Source organism: Rhinolophus hipposideros (genome assembly GCF_964194185.1).
Source record: "Rhinolophus hipposideros genome assembly, chromosome: 15".
NCBI classification, from domain to species: Eukaryota; Metazoa; Chordata; class Mammalia; order Chiroptera; family Rhinolophidae; genus Rhinolophus; species Rhinolophus hipposideros.
This window is the reverse complement of record NC_138061.1, coordinates 50,543,778-50,565,601: the sequence shown is the minus strand read 5'-3', so window position 1 is coordinate 50,565,601 and position 21,824 is coordinate 50,543,778. Positions and strand designations below refer to the sequence as shown.

General features: G+C 33.8%; 1 protein-coding gene across 11 annotated transcripts in view; it reads left to right on the top strand.

The window, feature by feature from the left end:
• The window catches only part of P4HA1 (prolyl 4-hydroxylase subunit alpha 1), a 102,865-nt gene that overhangs the window by 48,904 nt on the left and 32,137 nt on the right, over positions 1-21,824 (top strand). For all 11 annotated transcript variants that reach the window (XM_081074376.1, XM_081074377.1, XM_081074373.1 and 8 more), the window contains 3 exons: positions 475-626; positions 2,746-2,883; positions 21,174-21,413. In XM_081074376.1, coding sequence (XP_080930502.1) covers positions 475-626; positions 2,746-2,883; positions 21,174-21,413 — 530 coding nt within the window. The remainder of the gene's footprint in view (positions 1-474; positions 627-2,745; positions 2,884-21,173; positions 21,414-21,824) is intronic.

The following is a 21,824-nucleotide window of genomic DNA, read 5'->3' as shown; positions in this document are numbered from 1 at the left end:
CTCCATCAGATTTTTTGTTTTACAATGTAGTTTCTAGGTACTGAATGTAAAATTTTGGTGTAATAAGTTTGATTTAAATGAATATGTAACTGAATTTGAATTGGGCTAATTTGTACTTTGCAATAATCAATTATTTGGCTTCAAGGACCTATGGGGAAATGAAATTTTAGACTCTTCCTAGAGAGCTCCAATTACAACTTTTACTAAGATGGGTTCCATTTGCTGTAACCATTTTGGAGAAACAAAACTAAAACAGAAAGTCTTGTGGTTATATTTTAATTCAGCCAAGCTTGATTTTATCCATAAGAGAATTTGCTTTTTAGAAAACCTTTATAATTTTACTTTTAAACAGAATTTTTAGATATAGTTTTAACTCAAAAACCTCTAATCTAGTCTTTTAAAAAATATTTCACTAAATTGTGTTTTTCCTTATTAAGTGTATGCGTACTCCATTAATATGTCTTACATATATAGGTGGGCAGAGAAGTTAGATCGGCTAACCAGCACAGCAACCAAAGATCCAGAAGGATTTGTTGGGCACCCTGTAAATGCATTCAAGTTAATGAAACGTCTGAACACTGAGTGGAGTGAGTTGGAGAATCTGGTCCTTAAGGATATGTCAGATGGTAAGTGAGATGGTAAGACTAGAGAGCCAAGAAAGTAAGGCAATATTGCTACCACCTGTAGAAATGCTAAAAGTAGTTATAAATTCAGTTCCCCAAATATCAAGGGAATTATTGCTGGGCTGTGTTTGGTTTGATCATAGTTAATTTATTCTAGATCCTAAATTCCTTGATTAAAAAAAAGATAAATAAAAACTGAAAACAAAGAAATAAAACTTACTGTCAAAAAAAGGGAAGTGATTTCTATTGGTGATTAACACTTGTGCAGTTTGCTTTGACATATACAAAAGTGATTTGATTATTTGGCATATAGTTTCAAATCTGGAGGTAGTCATTTTCATTTTAGGATTACTTTCAGACTTCAAAAATTTATGGATAGACTGTACCTTCTAATCAATTTTTAATGTATTGGGAAGCGTACTATAAGGAATAGTGTTAGAGGTGTTCTGCGTACTATTTTTAAAGTTAGGATTGTTTAACTTAATGTAGATAATAAATTAAAAACTGAGGCTGCAAACGGTAAGAATGAATATCTTTCTAATTGAAGTAAGTTGGAGTTGGAATATTGAGGTGTTTAATATATTTTAGTAACAGACACAGAAAACTAAGTCAGGAGTTTAAGGAACTAAAGGGATTGTGCTTAGTATATAGTAGAAGCTCAGATATTTGTTGAATGACTGAAGGCAAAAAAAAAAAAGAGGGATGGAAGGAGGGAGAGAGAATTGAGCTAGCTATGTAGATGCAATACTTCAGGGGTGCTTACAAGTGTTTGTGAGCAGTAAACTATTTTGCATAGGGCAGGAAACCTTGAAAAGAAAAATTAATGTAAGCACTATGAATACTTCTTCATGATGAGAAATACCTGTGATTATTTGCTCTCTTATATAACACCATGAGAACATTTTTAAGGTCATGTATGTGTGTGTATACACACATATGTACACACATACATATTCATGAATTTATTTATTTAAGATTCTCAAATACTGACCTAAGTTTCTTTTTATAAGGTAAACCTTGAGAATTTGACATTTTAATCTGTGGTAGTCATCCATAATGCTATAATGTATATGTTAATTTGAGGGGAAGTAAGCAACTTCTGGGATTTTCTTTTGGGGAATAAAAAACATTATGATCTTCTGTAAAATTTGAAAAACTTGCTTATAAAATTCCATGTGGTTATTGTGACTGAGAGTTGGTCTTAAAACTAAAAAAAAAATAAATAAAAATGCGTGATAATGAACTTCAGGCCTCTTCCAACTAGTTGTTCCTTTGTGCATATCCATTAACATAAAAATGCCTGGACTTCTGCTGATCAAAATACACATAGCTGATAAGTAAATGAGAGGCGAGGGAAGTCTCGTATCTTGACAAATACATTAAAAATTTTTAAATCACTTTTTGTTTTGGTTTTGGTTCTTTCAGGAGTATTTAGCCCCCCCATTCTCCTTAATCGTTGTATATAGTTACCAGTAATTAGTTTGTTAGTTTGATTTTTGCTATATTATCTGAAAACTTTTAAAATTAAGATTAGGTTTTATATAGAGCAAATCTTGACTGCTGAACACTATATTCAACAATTAAACAGATCTAAATATATTTTAATAAGTTGGCTTACCTGATCTTAAGTATATAATTAATAACTCTTTATCCTTTTAAAGAATTCCACCAAACTTTATGTGATTACATATTTATGTAATATGTGGCACGTGGAAGAAGAAAACAACTTTAAAAGCATACATTACCATCTGTTATATGAAAATATTAATATATTTGGTTGCCATTGAATGTCATTTTCAAATCCATTAATCTTCATTCTTCAAGCTTAATGGAGGCTATAATGTGTAACTAAAACGTCAATTATGTTGTTGTTTATCTACTAATACGTACAGATATAGTTTATGTAGTGACCTCATCAACATTAGAAAGGGTTTGAGAAGATTGGATGAGTTGGAGGTATGTCATCTCATTCAGTGTATTTAATTTTTTCTCATTGAGCATGTGGAACATGGTAAAGTGGAAATTATAATAAAATCAGTTTTGAAAAGTCTTTGTAAAGACTATATTGGAAATTGGAAGTCTATGAGGTTCTAGAGTCTTTTTTTCCCCCCCCTATTTCAAGGCTTTATCTCTAACCTAACCATTCAGAGACAGTACTTCCCTAATGATGAAGATCAGATTGGAGCAGCCAAAGCTCTGTTGCGTCTTCAGGACACCTACAATTTGGATACAGATACCATCTCAAAGGGTAATCTTCCAGGTAAGAATGCTTCTAGTCTATAAACACTATCACCTGGCTTCTCTGTTCAGTACATTAAAGCAATGTTAATGTAAAAAAAGACTTTTGTATTTTAAGATATTTTACGTTAGTTTGTTACACAGCATTTGAGGAGTAAACAACCCTCCATTTCTTTAGGACTTAATAGCTGTGAAAGCTTATAGTAATTATAGGAACTAACTTGAAGTAGGCAATTTTAGCATGTATGAAAAAGAACAATCATTTTTCCAGATGTTTTTCTTTAGAATACCCAATGTTCGTATGTGAAGTTAAAAGGGAATTGATAATCAAAGTTTATTATATGTTCAGTAATTTAAAAACCAAAACTTGTTGGTATCCACACGTTTTTAAAATTTCTGCAGTGTGCAACATCTTTTTTCCTGATCTGTTTTTGGCAAAACAGTTTTTTTTTAAGTTACAGCTAACTATTTCATGATAATTTGCTTAAAAAATTTTTTATTGTACATAAAACATATAACAAAATTTACCATCTTAACCAATTTTAAATATGCAGTTTAGTGGTATTAGCTAATTCACATTGTTGTACAACCATCACACCATTCATTTCTCTAGCTCTTTTGATCTTGGGAAACAAATTCTATACGCATTAAACAATAACTCTCATTCCCCCTTTTCCCCAGCCCCTCGCTACCATCATTCTACTTTTTGTCTCTGTGATTTTGACTCTTCCAAGTACCTGGAATCATACAGTATTTATGATTCCACAGATATATGTGGAATCATACAGTATTTATCCTTTTGTGACTAGCTTGTTTCACTTAGTATAATGTTCTCAAGGGTCATCCATGTTGTAGCATATATCAGAATTCCTTTTTAAGGCTGAATAATCATCATGTTTGTACACCATATTTTGCTTATTACCCATTCATCCATCAATGGACACTTGGGTTGCTTCCACATTTTGACTACTGTGAATACTGCTATGAACATGGGTGTGCAAATATAACTTCAAGACCCTGTCTTCTGTACTTTGGGTATATACCCAGAAGGGAAATTGCTGGATCATATGGTAACTCTATTTTTAATTTTTTGAGGAACTGCCATACTATTTTCCATAATAGATATACCATTTTATATTCCCACTAACAGTGCACAAGGGTTCTAATTTCTCTACATCCTTGCTAACAGTTGTTATTCTCTTTTTCTCTCTCTCTCTCTCTCTCTCTCTCACTTTTTTTTTTTTTTTTGGTAATAGCTATCTATTATCAATAGATGTGAAGTGTTGTCTCATTATAGTTTTGCGTTTCCCTAATTATCAATGTTGTTGAACATATTTTCATGTGCTTAGCAGCCATCTGTATGGAAAAATGTCTGTTCAAGTTCTTTGCCCATTTTTAAGTTGCGTTGTTTTTTTTGTTGTTGAATAATCCCTTAGGAAATATGTGATTTGGAAATACTCTCTCCCATTCTGTGGATTGCCTTTTTACTCTGTTGGTACTGTCTTTTGAGGCACAAAATTATAAAATTTGCATGAAGTCCAATTTGTTGATTTTTTTTTCTTGTATTGCTTGTTCCTTTCGGGTCATATGTAGGAAACCATTGCCCAATTCAATATTGTGAAGCTTTTGTCCTATGTTTTCTTTTACGAGTTTTATTATTTTAGGTCTTATATTTAGGTCCTTGATCATTTGGAGTTAATTTTTACATATGGTGTTAGGTAAGGGTCCAGTTTCATTCTTTTGCATATGGATATCTAATTTTTCCAGCACCATTTATTGAAAAGACTGTCCTTTCCCCCCATTGAATTATCTTGGCACCATTGTCAAAAATCATTTGAGTATACATGTAAGGGTTTATTTCTGGCCTCTCTATTCCATTGGTCTGTATGTCTGTCTTTATGCCAATACTACTCTGTTTTGATGACTGTAGCTTTGTAGTAAGTTTTAAAATCAGAAAGTGTGAATAGATTTTTTTCAAAATTGTTTTAGCTATTTTGGGGTCCCTTGAGATTCCTTCCATATGAATTTTTGAATGGGTTTTTCTATTACTGCAAAAAAATGTCATTGGGATTTTGATAGAGATTGTATTGAATCTGTGGATTGCTTTAGGTGGTATTGACATCTTAATATAAATCTTTCACTCAATGAACATGGGATGTGTTTCCATTTATTTATGTCTTCTTTAATTTCTTTCAGTAATGTTTTGTATTTTTCCTTATTCATCCTTCATCTCCTTGGTTAATTCCTAAGGATTTTATTCTTAGAATTGTTTTAGTAATTTTCTTTTCAGATTGTATGTTGTTAATATATAGAAATGCAACTGATTTTTGTGTGTTGACTGTATCCTGCCACTTTGATGAATTTATTTACTATTAATAACTAACAGGTTTTTTTGTGTGGAATAATTAGGGTTTTCTACATTTAAGATAATATCATCTGCTAACAGAGATTTTACTTCTTCCTTTCTAATTTGGCTGCCTTTTATTGCTTTTTCTTGCCTAATTGCTCTGGCTAGAACTTTCAGTAGTAAGTTGAATGGAAGTGGCACAAGTGGCATCCACGTTCTTGATCTAAAGGAAAAGCTTTCAGTCTTTCACCATTGAGTATGTTTTCAAAGCTATCTTTTATTATGTTAAGGTAATTTCCCTCTATTCCTAGTTTGTTGAGTGTTGTTTTTTTAATCATGAAAGAGTATTGAATTTTCTCAAATGCTTTTTCTGCATTAATTGAGGTGATATGTTTTTTTTCTTTATTCTATTAATGTGGCATATTACAATGATCGATTTTCATATGTTGAAACATCCTTGCATTCCAGGAATAAATCCCACTTGGTCATTCTTTTAATACACAGCTGAATTCTGTAGGCTAGTATTTTGTTGAGGATTTTAATATCAGTGTTCATAAAGCATATTGGTCTGTAATTTTCTTGTAGTGTCTTTGCCTGGCTTTGGTATAATGATGATGCTGGCTTTGTAGGGTGAGATCTTAAGTGTTCTCTCCTCTTCAGTGTTTTGGAAAAATTTGAGAATGATTGGTGTTAAATGTTCGGTAAAATTCTCCAATAAAGCCATCGGGTTCAGGGCATTTCTTTGTCAGGACACTTGATTACTGATTCAGTAGTTAAAGGTCTATTCAGATTTGCTTTCTTTCTTTCTTAGTCTTGGTAGGCTTTGTGTTTCTAGGAATTTGTCCAATTCATTTAGGTTATCCAATTTGTTGGTGTATAATTTTTCACAGTACTCTCCTATAATCCTTTGTATTTCTGTAGAGTTGGTAGTGATGTTCACACTTTGATTTCGGAGTTTAGTAATTTGAATCTTCTTTTTTTCTTAGTTGATTTAGCTAAAGGGTTGTCAATTTTGTTGATCTTTTTAAAGAACCAACTTTTGGGATCATTAATTTTCTCTACTTTTCTTTTCTCAATTTATCTCTGCTCTAATATTTCCTTTCTTTAGCTAGCTTTGAATTTAGTTCTTGTTTTTCCAGTTTCTTAAATTGTAAAATTAGGTTATTGATTTGAAATATTTCTTGTTTTTTAGTTTAAGCATTATAATTATAAATTTCCCTTTTAGCACTGCTTTTATTGTGTCCCATAAGTTTTAGTGTGTTGTTTTCATTTTCATTTGTCTTTAAGTGTTTTCTAATTTCCCCTGGGATTTCTTCTTTGATTCATTGGTTGTTTAAGAATGTGTTGTTTAATTTCTACAAATTTTTTGATTTTCTAGTTTTACTTGTGTTCTGATTTCTAACTTCACATGATGATTTACTATTTGCCATCTCTGTTTTTTTCTGAGTGTGCGGTTTATTATCATTACTATCTCCTTGGCATTATCAACTGGAGAAATGAAATAGTACCTCTGTCTTCATACTGAAATTTATTTTCTCAGTAAGAAAATACAGTAGGATGAGTTATTTGTTAAGATGTTTTCTTGCTCATCTCCCTTCATTTGGGGTGAAGTATTAAGTTGGAAAACTAACCATGACATAAGAATAAATACAGCTTCTATTAAGCTGGAACATAATTACATTAAGTTGGATTTCCAAAAATATACAAATTTTTATTTTATTTCCTGTTTCTACTACTATTATACATTATACACTTCTTTTTTTTTAATTTATTGCGGTGACAGTTGTTAGTGAAATTACATTGATTTCAGGTGTACAATTCTGTATTACATCATCTATAAATCCCATTGTGTGTTCACCACCCAGAGTCAGTTCTCCTTCCATCACCGTATATTTGATCGCCCTTACCCTCATCTCCCTTCCCCCCACCCTCCACATTATACACTTCTGATAAGATCATAATCTTATTTTTTAAAATTAGTGTCTGTTTAAAATATCAATTCATATAATAGATATTAACTATTTAATATGTGCCACCCATTATGTTAGGTACTGTTAAGGATGCAATAATGAATAAGACCTACACTGCTCTTGCCCTTCGGGTACCTACATTCCTTTTTTTTTTTTTTTTAAGATTTTTATTGGGGGAAGGGGAACAGGACTTTATTGGGGAACAATGTGTACTTTTAGGATTTTTTTCCAAGTCAAGTTGTTGTCCTTTCAGTCTTAGTTGTGGAGGGCGCAGCTCAGCTCCAGGTTCAGTTGCCCTTGTTAGTTGCAGGGGGCGCAGCCCACCATCCCTTGAGGGAGTCAAACCGGCAACCTTGTGGTTGAGAGCCCACTGGCCCATGTGGGAATTGAACTGGCAGCCTTCAGCGTTAGAAGCATGGAGCTCCAACCACCTGAGCCACCCGGCTGGCCCAGGTACTTACATTCTTAATGACATAGTACGATGAGTGCCTGGATGAGAATAATTTAGGATACTGTGGGAGCACATGAAAGGAAACCTAGTTCTGGACTTGATAAGAGGCATAAGGGAAGACCTCCTGAAAGACATGACAATTTAAAAAACTGAGATATAATGGACAAGGAATTAGCCAGGAAATTGGTGGGGGTGGGGTGGGCTGGAAATGGGCATGAGAAAAGTATTCCAAACAGAAAGAACATGTATAAAGTCCAGAGAGGAGGAGAGAGCATTTTATCAGATCCCTAACAAGTAGTTTGTTCAACAGGTGAGTATATGAATGAGGTGGGGATAATGGAGGTTTGGTTTTGTGAGAGTAGTGAGAGAGGAGGCTAGATAGGTAAGTAGAAGCCACCTCTTGAAGGGCTTTGTAAACCATGTGGAGAAGAGCCATTGAAAAGTTTTCAATAAGGAAGTTAGATGATTTTTATTTTAAGAGATATTATTCTGGCTGCAGAAAGGAGATTGGATTAAGACCTGAGGGTAGAGACAAAAAAATCAGGGAAAAGGCTGTTGTAAAAATTTAAATAAGAAATGATAGTGGTAGCTAGTGAGTATGGAGAGAAGTGGATAGATTATCAAGCTACTGAGGATGTGGAATGGTAGAATTTGATGATGGGCTTGACACTGGATTCAACAACTAGATGGATTCCATTCAGCAAAAGGGGAACACAAAAGAAGCAGGTTTGGTGTATGTGGGGATAATACATTTCCTTTAGTTTACTATATTTCTTTTCATTTAAAACTTTATTATCTTGCCATCAAAATGACATTGGTTATTATTTAACCCCAATTTTACTCTGCTTAGTTTTAGGAAATTCATTGGGACCCTGAGTACTTAGCCTTTAATCTAGAGATTCTTTGGTAAGACTTTTCATAGGGAATAATATGAAAACAAAACATTCTGAGAATATGTGGAATTATTGTTTGTTGGAGCAATGTCCATCCTTTCTCATGCACTTTGTGTCTCCTTACTGACTTCTTCAAGTCACTGTTTTGGGCTAGTTCTCACTGAATTTTCCTTTCATGTGAATTCCTTGTAAGTATAGTGACTGAAATTTCCTAAGCATATTATATCCTGTAAGTGGTAAAATTATTATAACACTAAAGTGAAGTAATAAACAGTTTTCAGGCTGTCTTTGTTCTCCAAACCTTTCTCTGTTCTTGACAAAGATCACATAAACATTTGAAGGCGTCTTGTGCACCTTCCCTTCCTTTCTAGAGGTAATGACTCCTGAACTTGGTGTGTATTCTTCCATCTTTTTATATTAGGTTGGTGCAAAAGTAATTGTGGTTTTTGCAAAAATTTTTTAACCTTTTAAACTGCAGTTACTTTTGCACCAACCTAATACCTTACAACATATATTGTTGTGTTTTTAAATTTTAAACAAGGAACATATCATACTCTGGGTATCTTTTGGCAACCTTTTTCACTTAATATTTTTGAGTAAGTTCATCTGTGTTGATCAAATTCATGTAACTGCTGTATGGTCGTGTATGATGCAATTGATTTATTTATTCTTCTATGGATGAATGGACACTTACCTAGATTATTTTCAGTTCTCTGCCATGTTAAACAGTTTTCAACAAACATCCCTGTTTATATCTTCTTGTGTCCTTGTACACACGTGCAAGAGTTTCTCTGGGGTATCGGAACTCAGGATATATGCTTCGTCCCCTTTACTAGATATGATCAGGTTGTTCTCCAGGGCAGATACACCAATTTATACTTTCACCAACAACGTATGAGAGTCCCCATTTCTTTATGTCCTTGTCAACACTTGGTTTTGTCAGACTTAAAATTGTAGCAGTTTAGGTGTGAAGTAATGGAAGTGAGTGTTGGGGAAAGGATGGTTTATTTGTTTTTTCCTATACTTTTATTTTAAGTGTGTTTTTCCAGGACCCATCAGCTCTCAGTCAAGTAGTTGTTTCAGTCTTGTTGCAGAGGGTGCAGCTCACAGTGGCCCATGTGGGGATCGAATTGACAACCTTGTTGTTAAGAGCACTGCGCTCTAACCCACTGAGCTAACCGGCTGCCCTGGTTTGCTTTTTTAATTGTCCCAAAGCAAAAAAAAAAAAAAAAAAATAGAGAAATGCTTATTTCAGGGGATTTTTATTAATGCTATGTTACTCCTTGATTCGCTTTGTCTGTTTCTTCCTCCTTTGGGGCTTATCTTTTGAAATGCTTTGTTGATACTTTAATATAAGTTGTTGATACTTTAATATAAGATCTGATAAGTATAGACATTGGCATCAGTGATGTCTTTATAGTTCATATAGACTGTTCGTTTAGTGTCAGTTTCTTCCTAACCCTGATTTGTTGACTAGATCTATGTCTTCCAGAAGTATCATACTCTTCTTTTTTTCAGCTGTGATTTTTTTTTTTTTTTTTTGGTGTGTGTGTGGGGGAGTGAGCATGACAAATGTCTTATATATAAAATTGTATTTACTTTAGGTAGATGTTGAATGTTCACGCTGTTGGTCTCTTAATATCACTACATCACTGTCTGGGGGAGCTGATAAGGTTACTATACCAAGCAGTAGATTCTCCACAAATTTCCGGAGCTCACTCAACTATGAGTGCACCATTCTGCTTCAGATGCAAGACACCAACTCCCCAAGTGTATGCATTTTAAACATATTTCTCCCTTACTAATCAAGTTTTTATCCACTAAGTGTTCCTGTGAAGTATAAGAATTTTAAAATCAAATGTCCCTGTTAAAGCAGATGAGCCACAACAATGTATTTCTAAGTAATTTTTTTCTGAACTGTCATATAATATTATAGTTTATATTGTGATAATAAATTAAAAAGACTCTTTCTGGTGTTAGTTTACTTTAAATTTGGGTTACTACATTTAGTTTGGCATGCTAATGCCAGTCGTCCATGCCACTTCCTTTGATCCAAAGGAATTTACAACTTTTTCTTATCAAATTCTATTTGCCCTTTTTATGAAAGCTTTTTATAGTCTTTTCCTGCCAACATCACTTTCCTTATCTCATTTTCTTTATCCTAGTGCCCATTTATTTTTTTCTTTTCATGTTCTCTATTTTGGAAATGGCCTTCTCTTTGAAAAGCTACATCACTTCTCTTTCATTTTCTTCTTTTAAGACTCTGATTCCCAGGCCTTTAATAATTGTGAATAGATCGATAAGTAAGATAAACAAAGACACTTGAACTACCAAATTAGTAGGTAAAGATCCTGTGCTATCTCTGTCATGCTTTCACATAATGTTGTCAGAACATCAGCTCACATAAAAAATATTACTGGTGCTACCTACGTGTATTAATGGCATACTGTTCTTATGTCTTTTGCATGTCCCTGAGAAAAACATTCCTTATTGCTGAATTGTAAGCTCATCTTAGAACTGTATATCCATTCTCATAACTGAAAAACAATAGGAGAGTCAAAACGTAATATTTTTTTTGGTTCCTGGAATTGCATCATGTTAAACTATTAATAAGTTAGTTTCTTCGGAGCCTTTCCTAGAGTGGAGTTTGTAGTAGAGACTTAGTTAATGGAAAAGAGTCAAAATATGGATCTTCCATCTTCATGTTGGGAGTACATTGATAATTAGTTACTATCCATGTGACTAACAGGAGGCAAAAAAAAAAAAAAGTGAATGGAAGTAGTTGTATGGTTTGAATATTTTATTTGATTGTATTGGTCAGTGTGAACCTCCAGTGCATACACATCTGTGCTAGGACTCTGCTTGGTGCTGGAATGTAACAGTACTCGCCTAAGACGAGGCCATGCTTTCCCCTGGACGGTGAATGTGTCTGATCACTAGCAAAATATGCCCATCACTTTACTTCCTCTTAATTCATTTCTCATAAACTTCTTTTTTGCTAGCATTTTTTAAAAAATAGATGTTGGCACCATTGGATAGGTTATAGCAAAGTCCTGTTGTAGCCAATTTAGTGGCTCTGGAGTGTATATATTCAAAATCATTAAGAAAAACACCGTTGTGGTCCTTTTCTTAGCAATTTCCTTTGTGATGTTATCAGACAAATAAATGTATAAGATTATACCTTTCTTATCAGAGAAAATGTAGGTTAGTCTGCTTTTGACCAATAGTTTCTTTTAAAAACTTCACTTTTCTGAAGCATGACTTCTAGCATGATATTGATTTATTCTCAGAACTATATATTCAAAGAGATATGTTGTCAGGTAAGTAGTATTTATTTTTTATCTTTTTTTATCATATACTGGTTATTTTCATTTTTGAAATTTTTGACTAAAAATCCCTTTTTTATCAAAAAGGGATTTTCTTTACAAGGCATAAAAAGAGCCCTTAGGAAATGACTTTCTCCTTTTTCATATTATTTATAAAACTTTTTATTATGGAAAATATCAAATATAAAAAATAAAAGTAGTGACATAAGGAGCCTCCAGTTACCCATCATTACCCAACTTCAAAAGTTTTTAACAGTTTGCCATTCTTGTTTTGTCTGTTCCTTCTACTCCTCCTTTTTGTTGTTGTTTTTACTGGATTATTTTAAAAGCAAATCTTAGACAATGTGTCATTTTATTTATTAGTAATTCAATATGCATATCTAACTGATCAATATGGTCCTTTTTTTCCTAAATAACACAGCCACTTACCATTATTCAACCTAACCAACTGACAGTGTTTTCTTAGTATCATTCAATATCCAGTCAATACTCAGTTTCTCTGGTGATCTCAAAGATATCTTTTTATACAGTTGCATATTTTGGTTACATCTTTTAAATCTTTTATTTTTCCCTCCTCTCTTTTCCCCCCCCGCATTCCATTGATTAGTTGGAAAAACTTGGCCATATGCCCGGTGGAATATACCACATTCTGGAATTGCCTTGACGTTTTTTGTGTGGTTTAACTTGTTCCTCTAACTCCTGTGTTTCCTGCAAACTGATTAGAGCTTGAGACGCAGTTAGATTTGTTTATAAATTAACTCCATAGGTGGCGCTCTGAACTTTTTATTGAATTGCATGACCAGGCATCACCCTTTTTGTGATACTGATTGATGACTAGCTTTGGTGGTGATACCTCCATGAAAAGTTCTACATGAGTTTCATTTAATGGTTTTGGCAGCCTTTGATGGTCATTGCCTAGAACTAATTTCATTAGGGTTGCAAAATGGTGATTTTTCTCATTCCACCATTCCTTCTATTTTTCTTAGCTGGAATTCTATAAATAAGAACTTTTAGGAACATTTGGTACTTTGAATACTTGAACGGTACTTTATACATGAAAGGCAGGACAAATCCTTGATTCTTTTCTTTGTATCAATTTACAGGTAACAAGTTGATGCCATAATAATGTCCAGTAGTGACTAGTGATTTTTATCTGAAGTATCATTGTGAATTCATAGATTTTTATATATTTTGCTATTTTGATCCATTATATTCAGTATTTTGTTTGATGTTCAGATTATCCCATTTTAGGCTAGTGGGGGCCTCTTTAGATTGGCTAATTTGTCTTTCTGAAATGATCCTATTATTCTTTGCTAGCAAGAAGCTTCTTTGCTTTCTGGCACAATTTTTCCAAGCTTACCTTATAAATTTCTGTCTTAGAGCAGGAATTAGGTATTTCTGTAATGAACCTTGATTCTTTTTTTCTTTTTTAAAGATTTTATTGGGGAAGGGGAACAGGAGGACTTTATTGGGGGAACAGTGTGTACTTCCAGGACTTTTTTTCCAAGTCAAGTTGTTGTCCTTTCAGTCTTAGTTGTGGAGGGCGCAGCTCAGCTCCAGGTCCAGTTGCCATTGCTAGTTGCAGGGGGCGCAGCCCACCATCCTTGTGGGAGTCGAACCAGCAACTTTGTGGTTGAGAGCGCACTGGCCCTTGTGGGAATCGAACCGGCAGCCTTCAGATTTAGGAGCATGGAGCTCTAACCGCCTGAGCCACTGGGCCGGCCCCTGAACCTTGATTCTTTATAATGGGGAATGACACTTAGGGAGCAGGGTCTATCTAGGTCCTAGGGATGTTTATTGCTATTGAGTTTATCATTGATTCTAGATGTTTTCAATGGACAGAGTAGGAAATATGTGAGTTCATATTGTTAATTCCAATTCAACTTTAAGATTACAAAAGTGTATACTTATATCTCTTTTGTGTTGAAACTCTTAGTTCCAATGACATTAACATAATTCTTTGTTATCCTATAATATGCCTAAAGTAATTTCAAAATAACAGTACCTATATTATTAATAACATTAAGACTATTGAATGCAGTTTATTTCTTTGTACTTTTTATCCTTATAATACACTAGGTATGATCAGTCCAAGTATTGTTTTAAAAACATGCAAAGTAATTTATTTCTTTGAGTGATTATTCCCTCAATGTGTTACACAGTTGGGTTCGTTCATTTCAGTATTTTTTCTCCAATGTTTAGGTATTATTCTCTTTTTATTTTATTATTATTATTCGTTTTATATTTTTGTTTCTTTTGGTTAAATACCTAGGAGTGAAATGGCTAGATTGCATGGTAGGTGTATATGTGTATTTAACTTTTAAGAAACTGCCAAATTGTTGTATCATTTTATATTCGTATCTTCAGTGTATTCTAAGAGTTCTAGTTCTTCCACATACTGGCAAACACTTGGTACGTTCAATCTTTTTAATCCTAACCAATCTCGTGGGTAGTGGCATCTCATTGTGGTTTTAATTTGCATTGCTATACATATGTCATAATTGATGACTAATGATGTTGAATGTCTTTTCTTGTGTTTAGTGGTCATATCTCTTCTTTGATGAAGAATCTGTTCATATCCTTTTGAGTTCTAAGAGTTCTCTGTATATTTTGGATGCAAGTCCTTTATCAGATAAATGTGTTGTGAATATTTTTAACCAGTCTTTTGTCTTTTTGTTTTCATATCGGTGCCTTTCAAAGAGCAAAAGTTTTAAATTTTCATAATGTTTAATTATCAATATTTTTTTTCTTTCATGGTTAGTGCTTTTGGTATCTGTCATATCTAAGAAATCTTTGCCTCCCCTGAAGTCTCAAATATTAATATTTTTTTCCTGTTTATTTTTTTTTCCCTAGACGTTTCATAGTTTCAGATTTCACAGTAAGAGATTTGTATGGTAGGCAGTAAGGATCAATGTTTGTTTTTTAAACTATGAATACTTAGTTAGTTGAACAACATTATTGAAAAGACTTTCCTTTCCCCATTGAATTGCCTTGGCATCTTTGTGAAAAATCACTTGATCTATTTCTTGACTTGATTCTGTTCCATTGATCTGTATGTCTATCCTTATACAACACCACAGTCTGAATTACTATAGCAAGTAATAAAGTAATATACATATACAAATGTATAATATATAAATATAAAGTAAGCTTTATAGTAAGTATTGAAATTAAGTAGGATAAGTCCACCAACCATGTTCTTTGTTAAAATTGCTTTGGCTATTCTATATTCTTTGAGTTTCCTCGTAAATCTTAGGATCAGCTTGTCAGTTTCTACAAAAATGCTTGTAGGAATTTTGATTGGGATTGTGTTATGTCTTGGGGAGAATTTGGGCGGCATTGCCATCTTAACAATATAGAATTTTCTAATCCATGAAAATGCTGTATCTCTCAATTTAGATCAGAGAAGTTGGGGTTAGGAGACCAGATATTTTGACATTAACATTAAACCATGAGTCTCACAATTAATGTTCGATGATTGATGTCCAAAGTTGGGAAGAATTCTTCTCCTCCTCCTCCTTCTTTTTTCTTTTTCTTCTTCTACATCTTTATTATTGAAAGAAAATCTATTTCAGGCTCATTTTTAAATTCATATTCTATCTTTGTCTTCTATTATTCAAATTTTTAATATTGTTTTGGTTTCTAAATATCTATTATACTTTGGAAATGTGTTGACAATGAAGTGTGATAACACATTTTCCAATATAGAAACATGAAACTGTTACTAGTGGACAATATCCATTTTGGGGTTCTGTCATAATACCTTTTTCATTGGAGTGCCATGAAAATCAAATGAGCTTTTAAAAGCATGTGAGAGCTAAAACTGCAAATGCTATTATTAATATTTAACCATTTAAAAAAATTGAGATATAATGCACATATAATATTGTGTTAGTTTTAGATGTACAACAGAATGACTTTAGATATGTAAATACTGCAAAATGATTGTCACAATATGTTAATATCCATCACTACACATAGTTACACATTTTTTTGTGTGTGATGAGAACTTTTAAGATCTACTCTCTTAACAACTTTTAAATATAAAATACAGAGGTGTTAACTATAGTCACCATGCTGTACATTACATCCCCACGACTTATTTATCTTATAACTGAAAGGTACATCTATTTACTTTTTGACCACCTTCATCCATTTCGCCCATATTATTTTAATTTTTTTAAATTTTTTTTTAATTGGAGAAGGGGAACAGGACTTTATTGGAGAATGGTGTGTACTTCCAGGATTTCTTCCAAGTCAAGGTGTTGTCCTTTCAATCATGATTGTGGAGGGCACAGCTCAGCTCCAGGTCCAGTTGCCGTTGTTAGTTGCAGGGCGCGCATCCCACCATCCCCCGCGGGAGTCAAACCAGCAACCTTGTGGTTGAGAGGACGCACTCCAACCAACTGTGAGCCATAGGGAGCTCAGGGGCAGCTCAGCTCCAGTGCCGAGTTCAATCTTAGTTGCAGGGGGCGCTGCCCACCATCCCTTGCGGGATTCGATGAATCCAACCGGCAACCTTGTGGTTGAAAGCCCACTGGCCCATGTGGGAATCCAACCAGCAACCTTCGGTGTTAGGAGCACGGAGCTCCAACCACCGCAGCCACCGGGCTGGCCCCGTCCCATATTATTTTTAATTATGCAAAGCTTTTTATATGTTTTTAAAGTTCAAACTATACTAATAAGGTCCACTGACAGAAGTCTCACTTTCATTTCTGTACTCCTCAACCTGTTTCTTTCTTCTTCCTATATAAAACTACCATTTCATTAGTTTTTCTTTTCTATTTCCTTGTTTCTTTATTGAAAATATAAGCAAATGTATGTATATATATATATACATATATATATATATATATATACACATGTATGTATATATATATGTATATATATTTCTATTTTCTCTCAATATAAACCCAGAAGGTAGGATGGTATAAATACTCTCAGTACCTTGGTCTTTTAGTTTATTGATATGCCCTACATATCACTTTATATCATATATAGGAATCCTCATTTCCTTTTACAACTGCATGTTACTGTATTTTGTGGAGGTGCCGTAGATTACATAACTAGGCCCCTTTTGATGGACATTTGGTTTGTTTACAGTCTTTTGCCGTTCTAAAAATAATGCTGCCAATAACCTTGTGCATGTTATTTTGTATTTTTGTTAAGTGATCTTTGGGATATTTTTTCCAGAAGTATGCCGCTGAATCAAAGAGTAAAAATGCATAGGTAATTTTCCTAACATTGTCCCAATTTCCTCCATAGCGGTCGTATCATTTTGCATTTCCATTAACAATCTACGAGGGTGCCCATTTCCCCACAGCATCACCAAAAAATGTTAAACTTTGAGATTTTTGCCAATCTCCTAGTTCACTTTAATTTAGATTGGTTCATATGTACACCAATTTTTTTCTTTCTTTTTTTTTATTCTTTCTTATACTTTTATACTTCATGCTTTTCTTTTAGAATTATTTTCCTCCTTGATGTAACACATCTTTAAGAAATCCGTACACTGACTTTGTTTAACCTGAGATTCTTTGTGCTTCCTGTATCTGAAGTTTCGTGTGTTTTAATTCTGGAAAATTATCCACCATTATTTCTGTAAATAGTGCCTCTCCCACATTCTCTCTGTCTTCTTCTGGAACTCCAAGTAGACATAATTAGACCTTCTTATTTTTAATTCCTTGTTTTTCAACTAGCACTTCTTATTTATACCTCCTCCTGCTGCATCCTGGGTTGTATATGCCGTGGTAATTTATTACAGCTCTGTCTTCTAGGTTTATTCTCTTTTTATGTGTGTCTAACTTGCTGTTTAACCTGACAAATAAGTTTTCATTTCATTGATTTATTTATAATTTCTGGAAATTCTGGGGTTTTTTCCTACTTAAATCTGCCCGGTCCTTTTTAGGGTATTATATATGTTTGTATTTTCTGTTTTTTAAATTTTCTTTAAACATTTTAATCATGGTTATTTTATATTCTTAATCTGATAACACCAATATCTGAACAATTTGAAGAATGTCTAATACTGTTCTTTGAATAATTTCTGTTTATTTTGCTCATAGTGGCTTGTTTCATCATGTACTTTGTAATTTTGGAGTGTGTGCACTTCTTCAGATTGTGTGTGGGAATATTGTAAAATCTAAGGTAAGGGTGCTTTTTGCAGAATATAAATGTTGCTTCTGCTAGATGTCCCATAATGTTGCCAACCGAGGACCACTTTCAGTTAATTGCTTGGCTATAGTTTACTATACCATGGAGATAGTGTAAATTTGAAATCAAAACCTCCCTGAGGGCATGCCTGTGAAATTCTGTGGGATTTTTTTCCCTCCTATCTGCAATGCAGACTGTGAAAAATAAGTTCGTTTGTTGTTTCTCTTTGCCAGCTGACAGGTTGTTGTTGTTTTTTCTAGTGCATTCATTCAAAATGTAATTCTTGGGTTCCTAGGACCAACTTGCCACTTTACTTGGGCTTGAGGGCTTTATCTCCTGTCCCTTGCTTGGTGGTTAAAAATCAAGCTCCTACGTCTCTGATCTGGTTACTGCCTCAAAGGTAGATGCAGCTTTATCCTCTCCTTACTTCTCTGGGTTTTAAGTTCCTTTTTGGTGTTGGCCCCAAGAGATTTGCTTAATTCCTATGAACTTAGCTATAGTATAAATGGATAATTGTTATATTTTATCCACCATATCTAGGTGTCAGAAGCTCCCCGCTGCCCCATATGTGGTCCAGAAGTTATTCTCCATTACTTACTTAACATGATATAAACCAAAAACAACATAAAATACTAAGGCCCTTAAAATCTCCAAGTAACTCATCTGATTTACTATTTATAAAGATGGAATGTTATATGGTTACTGTCATCTGTACATATCAGAGTTATATTTTTTACATTTCTTTCTACATTTCTCTAGTTTTTTTTCTTTGTTCTTATGAAAGTAATGGTAACTGTACACAATATTTGAAAAGGTAGAAAGTTGTCAAGATTTAGGAAATAGCTTACCTATAATCCATCCCCCACGGTAACAATTTAACATTTTGACATAGTGTCGTCTAGATTTTTTGGCTTTCCTATATGGCATTTGAAATTATCTTTCTTAATGAAAAACACCATTTTATTATCTTGACATATCTGCCTGTACATTTCCTTGCTTTTAGCGTATTATAGTTTTTAAGAATAATATTTGATTCAGCTACACAAATTGTTTACTCAAGGTCTTTCTTCCCAAACCCTCAGCACTAAACTCAAGGAAATAATTCAAAAATAGTAGTATCAGTTCATAGGGTATAAAATTATTATTCTTCTCTCATTGCTGAATGTCTCAAAAGTAAAGTTACCAGTCTACTGTTCCCTCCTGCTATGAAATTTTGCCATTTTATGGTATAATATTAGCACAAACTTCTGGAGTCATATTGTGCATATTCCAATTCTGGCTCTTAGCTGTATGACCTTTAGCACAATAGTTAACCTGTCTACTTTAGTCCCTCATCTAGAGCACGTTGAGAGTTGAATGAGTGACAAGTGCCTGACACATAGAAAGACCTCAATAAATGTAGGCTATTGTTTTTTTAAAAATATTTTTATTAAACTATAGTTAACATACAATATTATATTTGTAGGCTTTTGTTTAAAAATATTTTTCTTTATGGTTTTAACTTCATAGTTCTTAAGGAATAATGAGGGTTAAATATTTTTCCAAGTGTTTTGGTTTGCAATTTATATTTTATCTCATGTGAACTGTTAAATAGCTTTTTCTTAGTATAGAAGTTTCACTTTGGAAAGCAGTTGACATGCCAACATCAAAAGCACACTGATAAAAGAACAATAAGTTAGACTTCATCAAAATTAAATCTTCTGTACTTCAAAGTATGTCATAAAGAAAGTGAATAGACAGCCCACAGAGTGGGTAAAAAATATTTGAAAGTCATGTATCTGATAAGGGACTTGTATCCAGAATAGATAAAGCACTCTAAGAATTAATTACTCTAATAATGAATTAATCACTCTAATATTAATCACTCTAATATTAAAGCACTCTAATAATGAAAAGACAAATAACCAAATTTTTAATGGGCAAAAGATTTGACTAGACTAAGATGTTATGCAAAGGAACAGTAAGCATGTGAAAAGATGCGTGCTCGACATCAACGTTAGGGCAGCACAAGTCAAAACCACAATGAACTACTACTTCATACCCACCAGAATGGTTATAATAAAAAAGATGGACAATAACAAGCACTGGCAAGGATATGGAGAAATTGGAACCCTCATGCATTGCTGTTGGGATTGTGAAATGGTGCAGCTGCTTTGGAAAACAGTTTGGCAGTTCCTGGCAATGTTAAGCATAGAGTTGCCATAGGACCCAGCAATTTCACTATGGCTAACGTACTTCTATATACTTAGGAGTAATGAAAACATTTGTCCACACAAAAACTTGTATGTGAATGTCCATAGTAGCATCATTCGTAAAAGCAAAATAGCGGAAGCCACTCAAATGTCCATCAACTGAAAAACAGTATGTAGTCTGTCCTTGCAGTGGACTATCATTTGGCGGTAAGAAGGATGCTACAACATGAGTGAACCTTGAAAACATGCGGAGTGAAAGTGGGCAGTCACAAACGACCTTGTGTTGTATGATATCATTTATATGAAATAACCAGAATAGGCAGATCTATGGAGAGATAAGGTAGATTAGTGGTTGTCTAGGGCTGGGATACGGAGGGGGAGAAAATGAGAAATGACTGTTAATGGTTACAGGGTTTCTTTTAGGGGTGATGAAAATGTTTTAAAATTAGATTACAGTGATGGTTGCACAATTCTGTGAATATATTAAAAACTATTGTGTTCTTTAAATGGGTGAACTTTGTGGTATGTAAATTACATATCATTAATACTGTTGGGAAAGGAAAGGGAAGGAGAAGGGAACGGGGAAGGAACCAATGACAGGTTTGCCTCTCTTCCTGTCCATTCATCTCTTGCCCAGATTGTTGGTTAGGAGGAAGATAGATATATCCCACATGGTGATTCCAAGCTGTGTTAGAAAAGTATGTGCTTTAACTTAATTGATGTTTCATATGATGGCTGATAATTGAAGTCTTGAGATGTCTGGGTCCCATGTCCCCTATTAGCTGTGTGATTCTTGCCCTGTTTCATTACTTTGTTATTGTTCCTCTGTTTATAAACTTAGGATAATTCCTGCTTTTCCTACCTCAGAGGGTTGTTGTGGAGTTCAAATGAAAGTGAGGTAGCACGTTGAAAGCTGTGTAGTCCTAAATAAATATAGAGCAGTATTAAGATTCCCAAAGTTCTCTGTTTTCTTTCCATAGGAGTAAAACACAAATCTTTCCTAACAGTGGAGGACTGTTTTGAGTTGGGCAAAGTGGCTTATACAGAAGCAGATTATTACCACACAGAACTGTGGATGGAACAAGCACTAAGGCAGCTGGATGAAGGAGAGACTTCTACCATTGATAAAGTCTCTGTTCTCGATTATTTGAGCTATGCGGTATACCAGCAGGGGGACCTTGATAAGGCACTTCTGCTCACAAAGAAACTTCTTGAACTAGGTATGTTAACTTGGCCTAATTCAAGGTTAGTGGTCATCTATATAAATATGTATGTATATATGACTATATATCTCATCATATAGCTTTGGTACTTTTTATTCGTTAGAAGTCATGTGCCTCATCTTTATCCTCTCTCTGATTATCCTCTCAGTAAATGGCAACTGACTTATTTCCTAATAGTACTACAACAGTGGTTGTGTTTCTTTGCTCTGTATTCTTCAAAATTGGAGCTAACCTAGCTCACTCAGTCAAAAATGTTTATTTACCATGTTGCTATATTAAATATTAACCAGTTTACTTTGAAGGATGTCATTGGTTTTATGGCATTTCATATTAAAAAAATAGTGATTTTAAATAAATAGATTAAAAATATATTTGATTGTGATATTCAGATGTTAGAGAAACATGCTA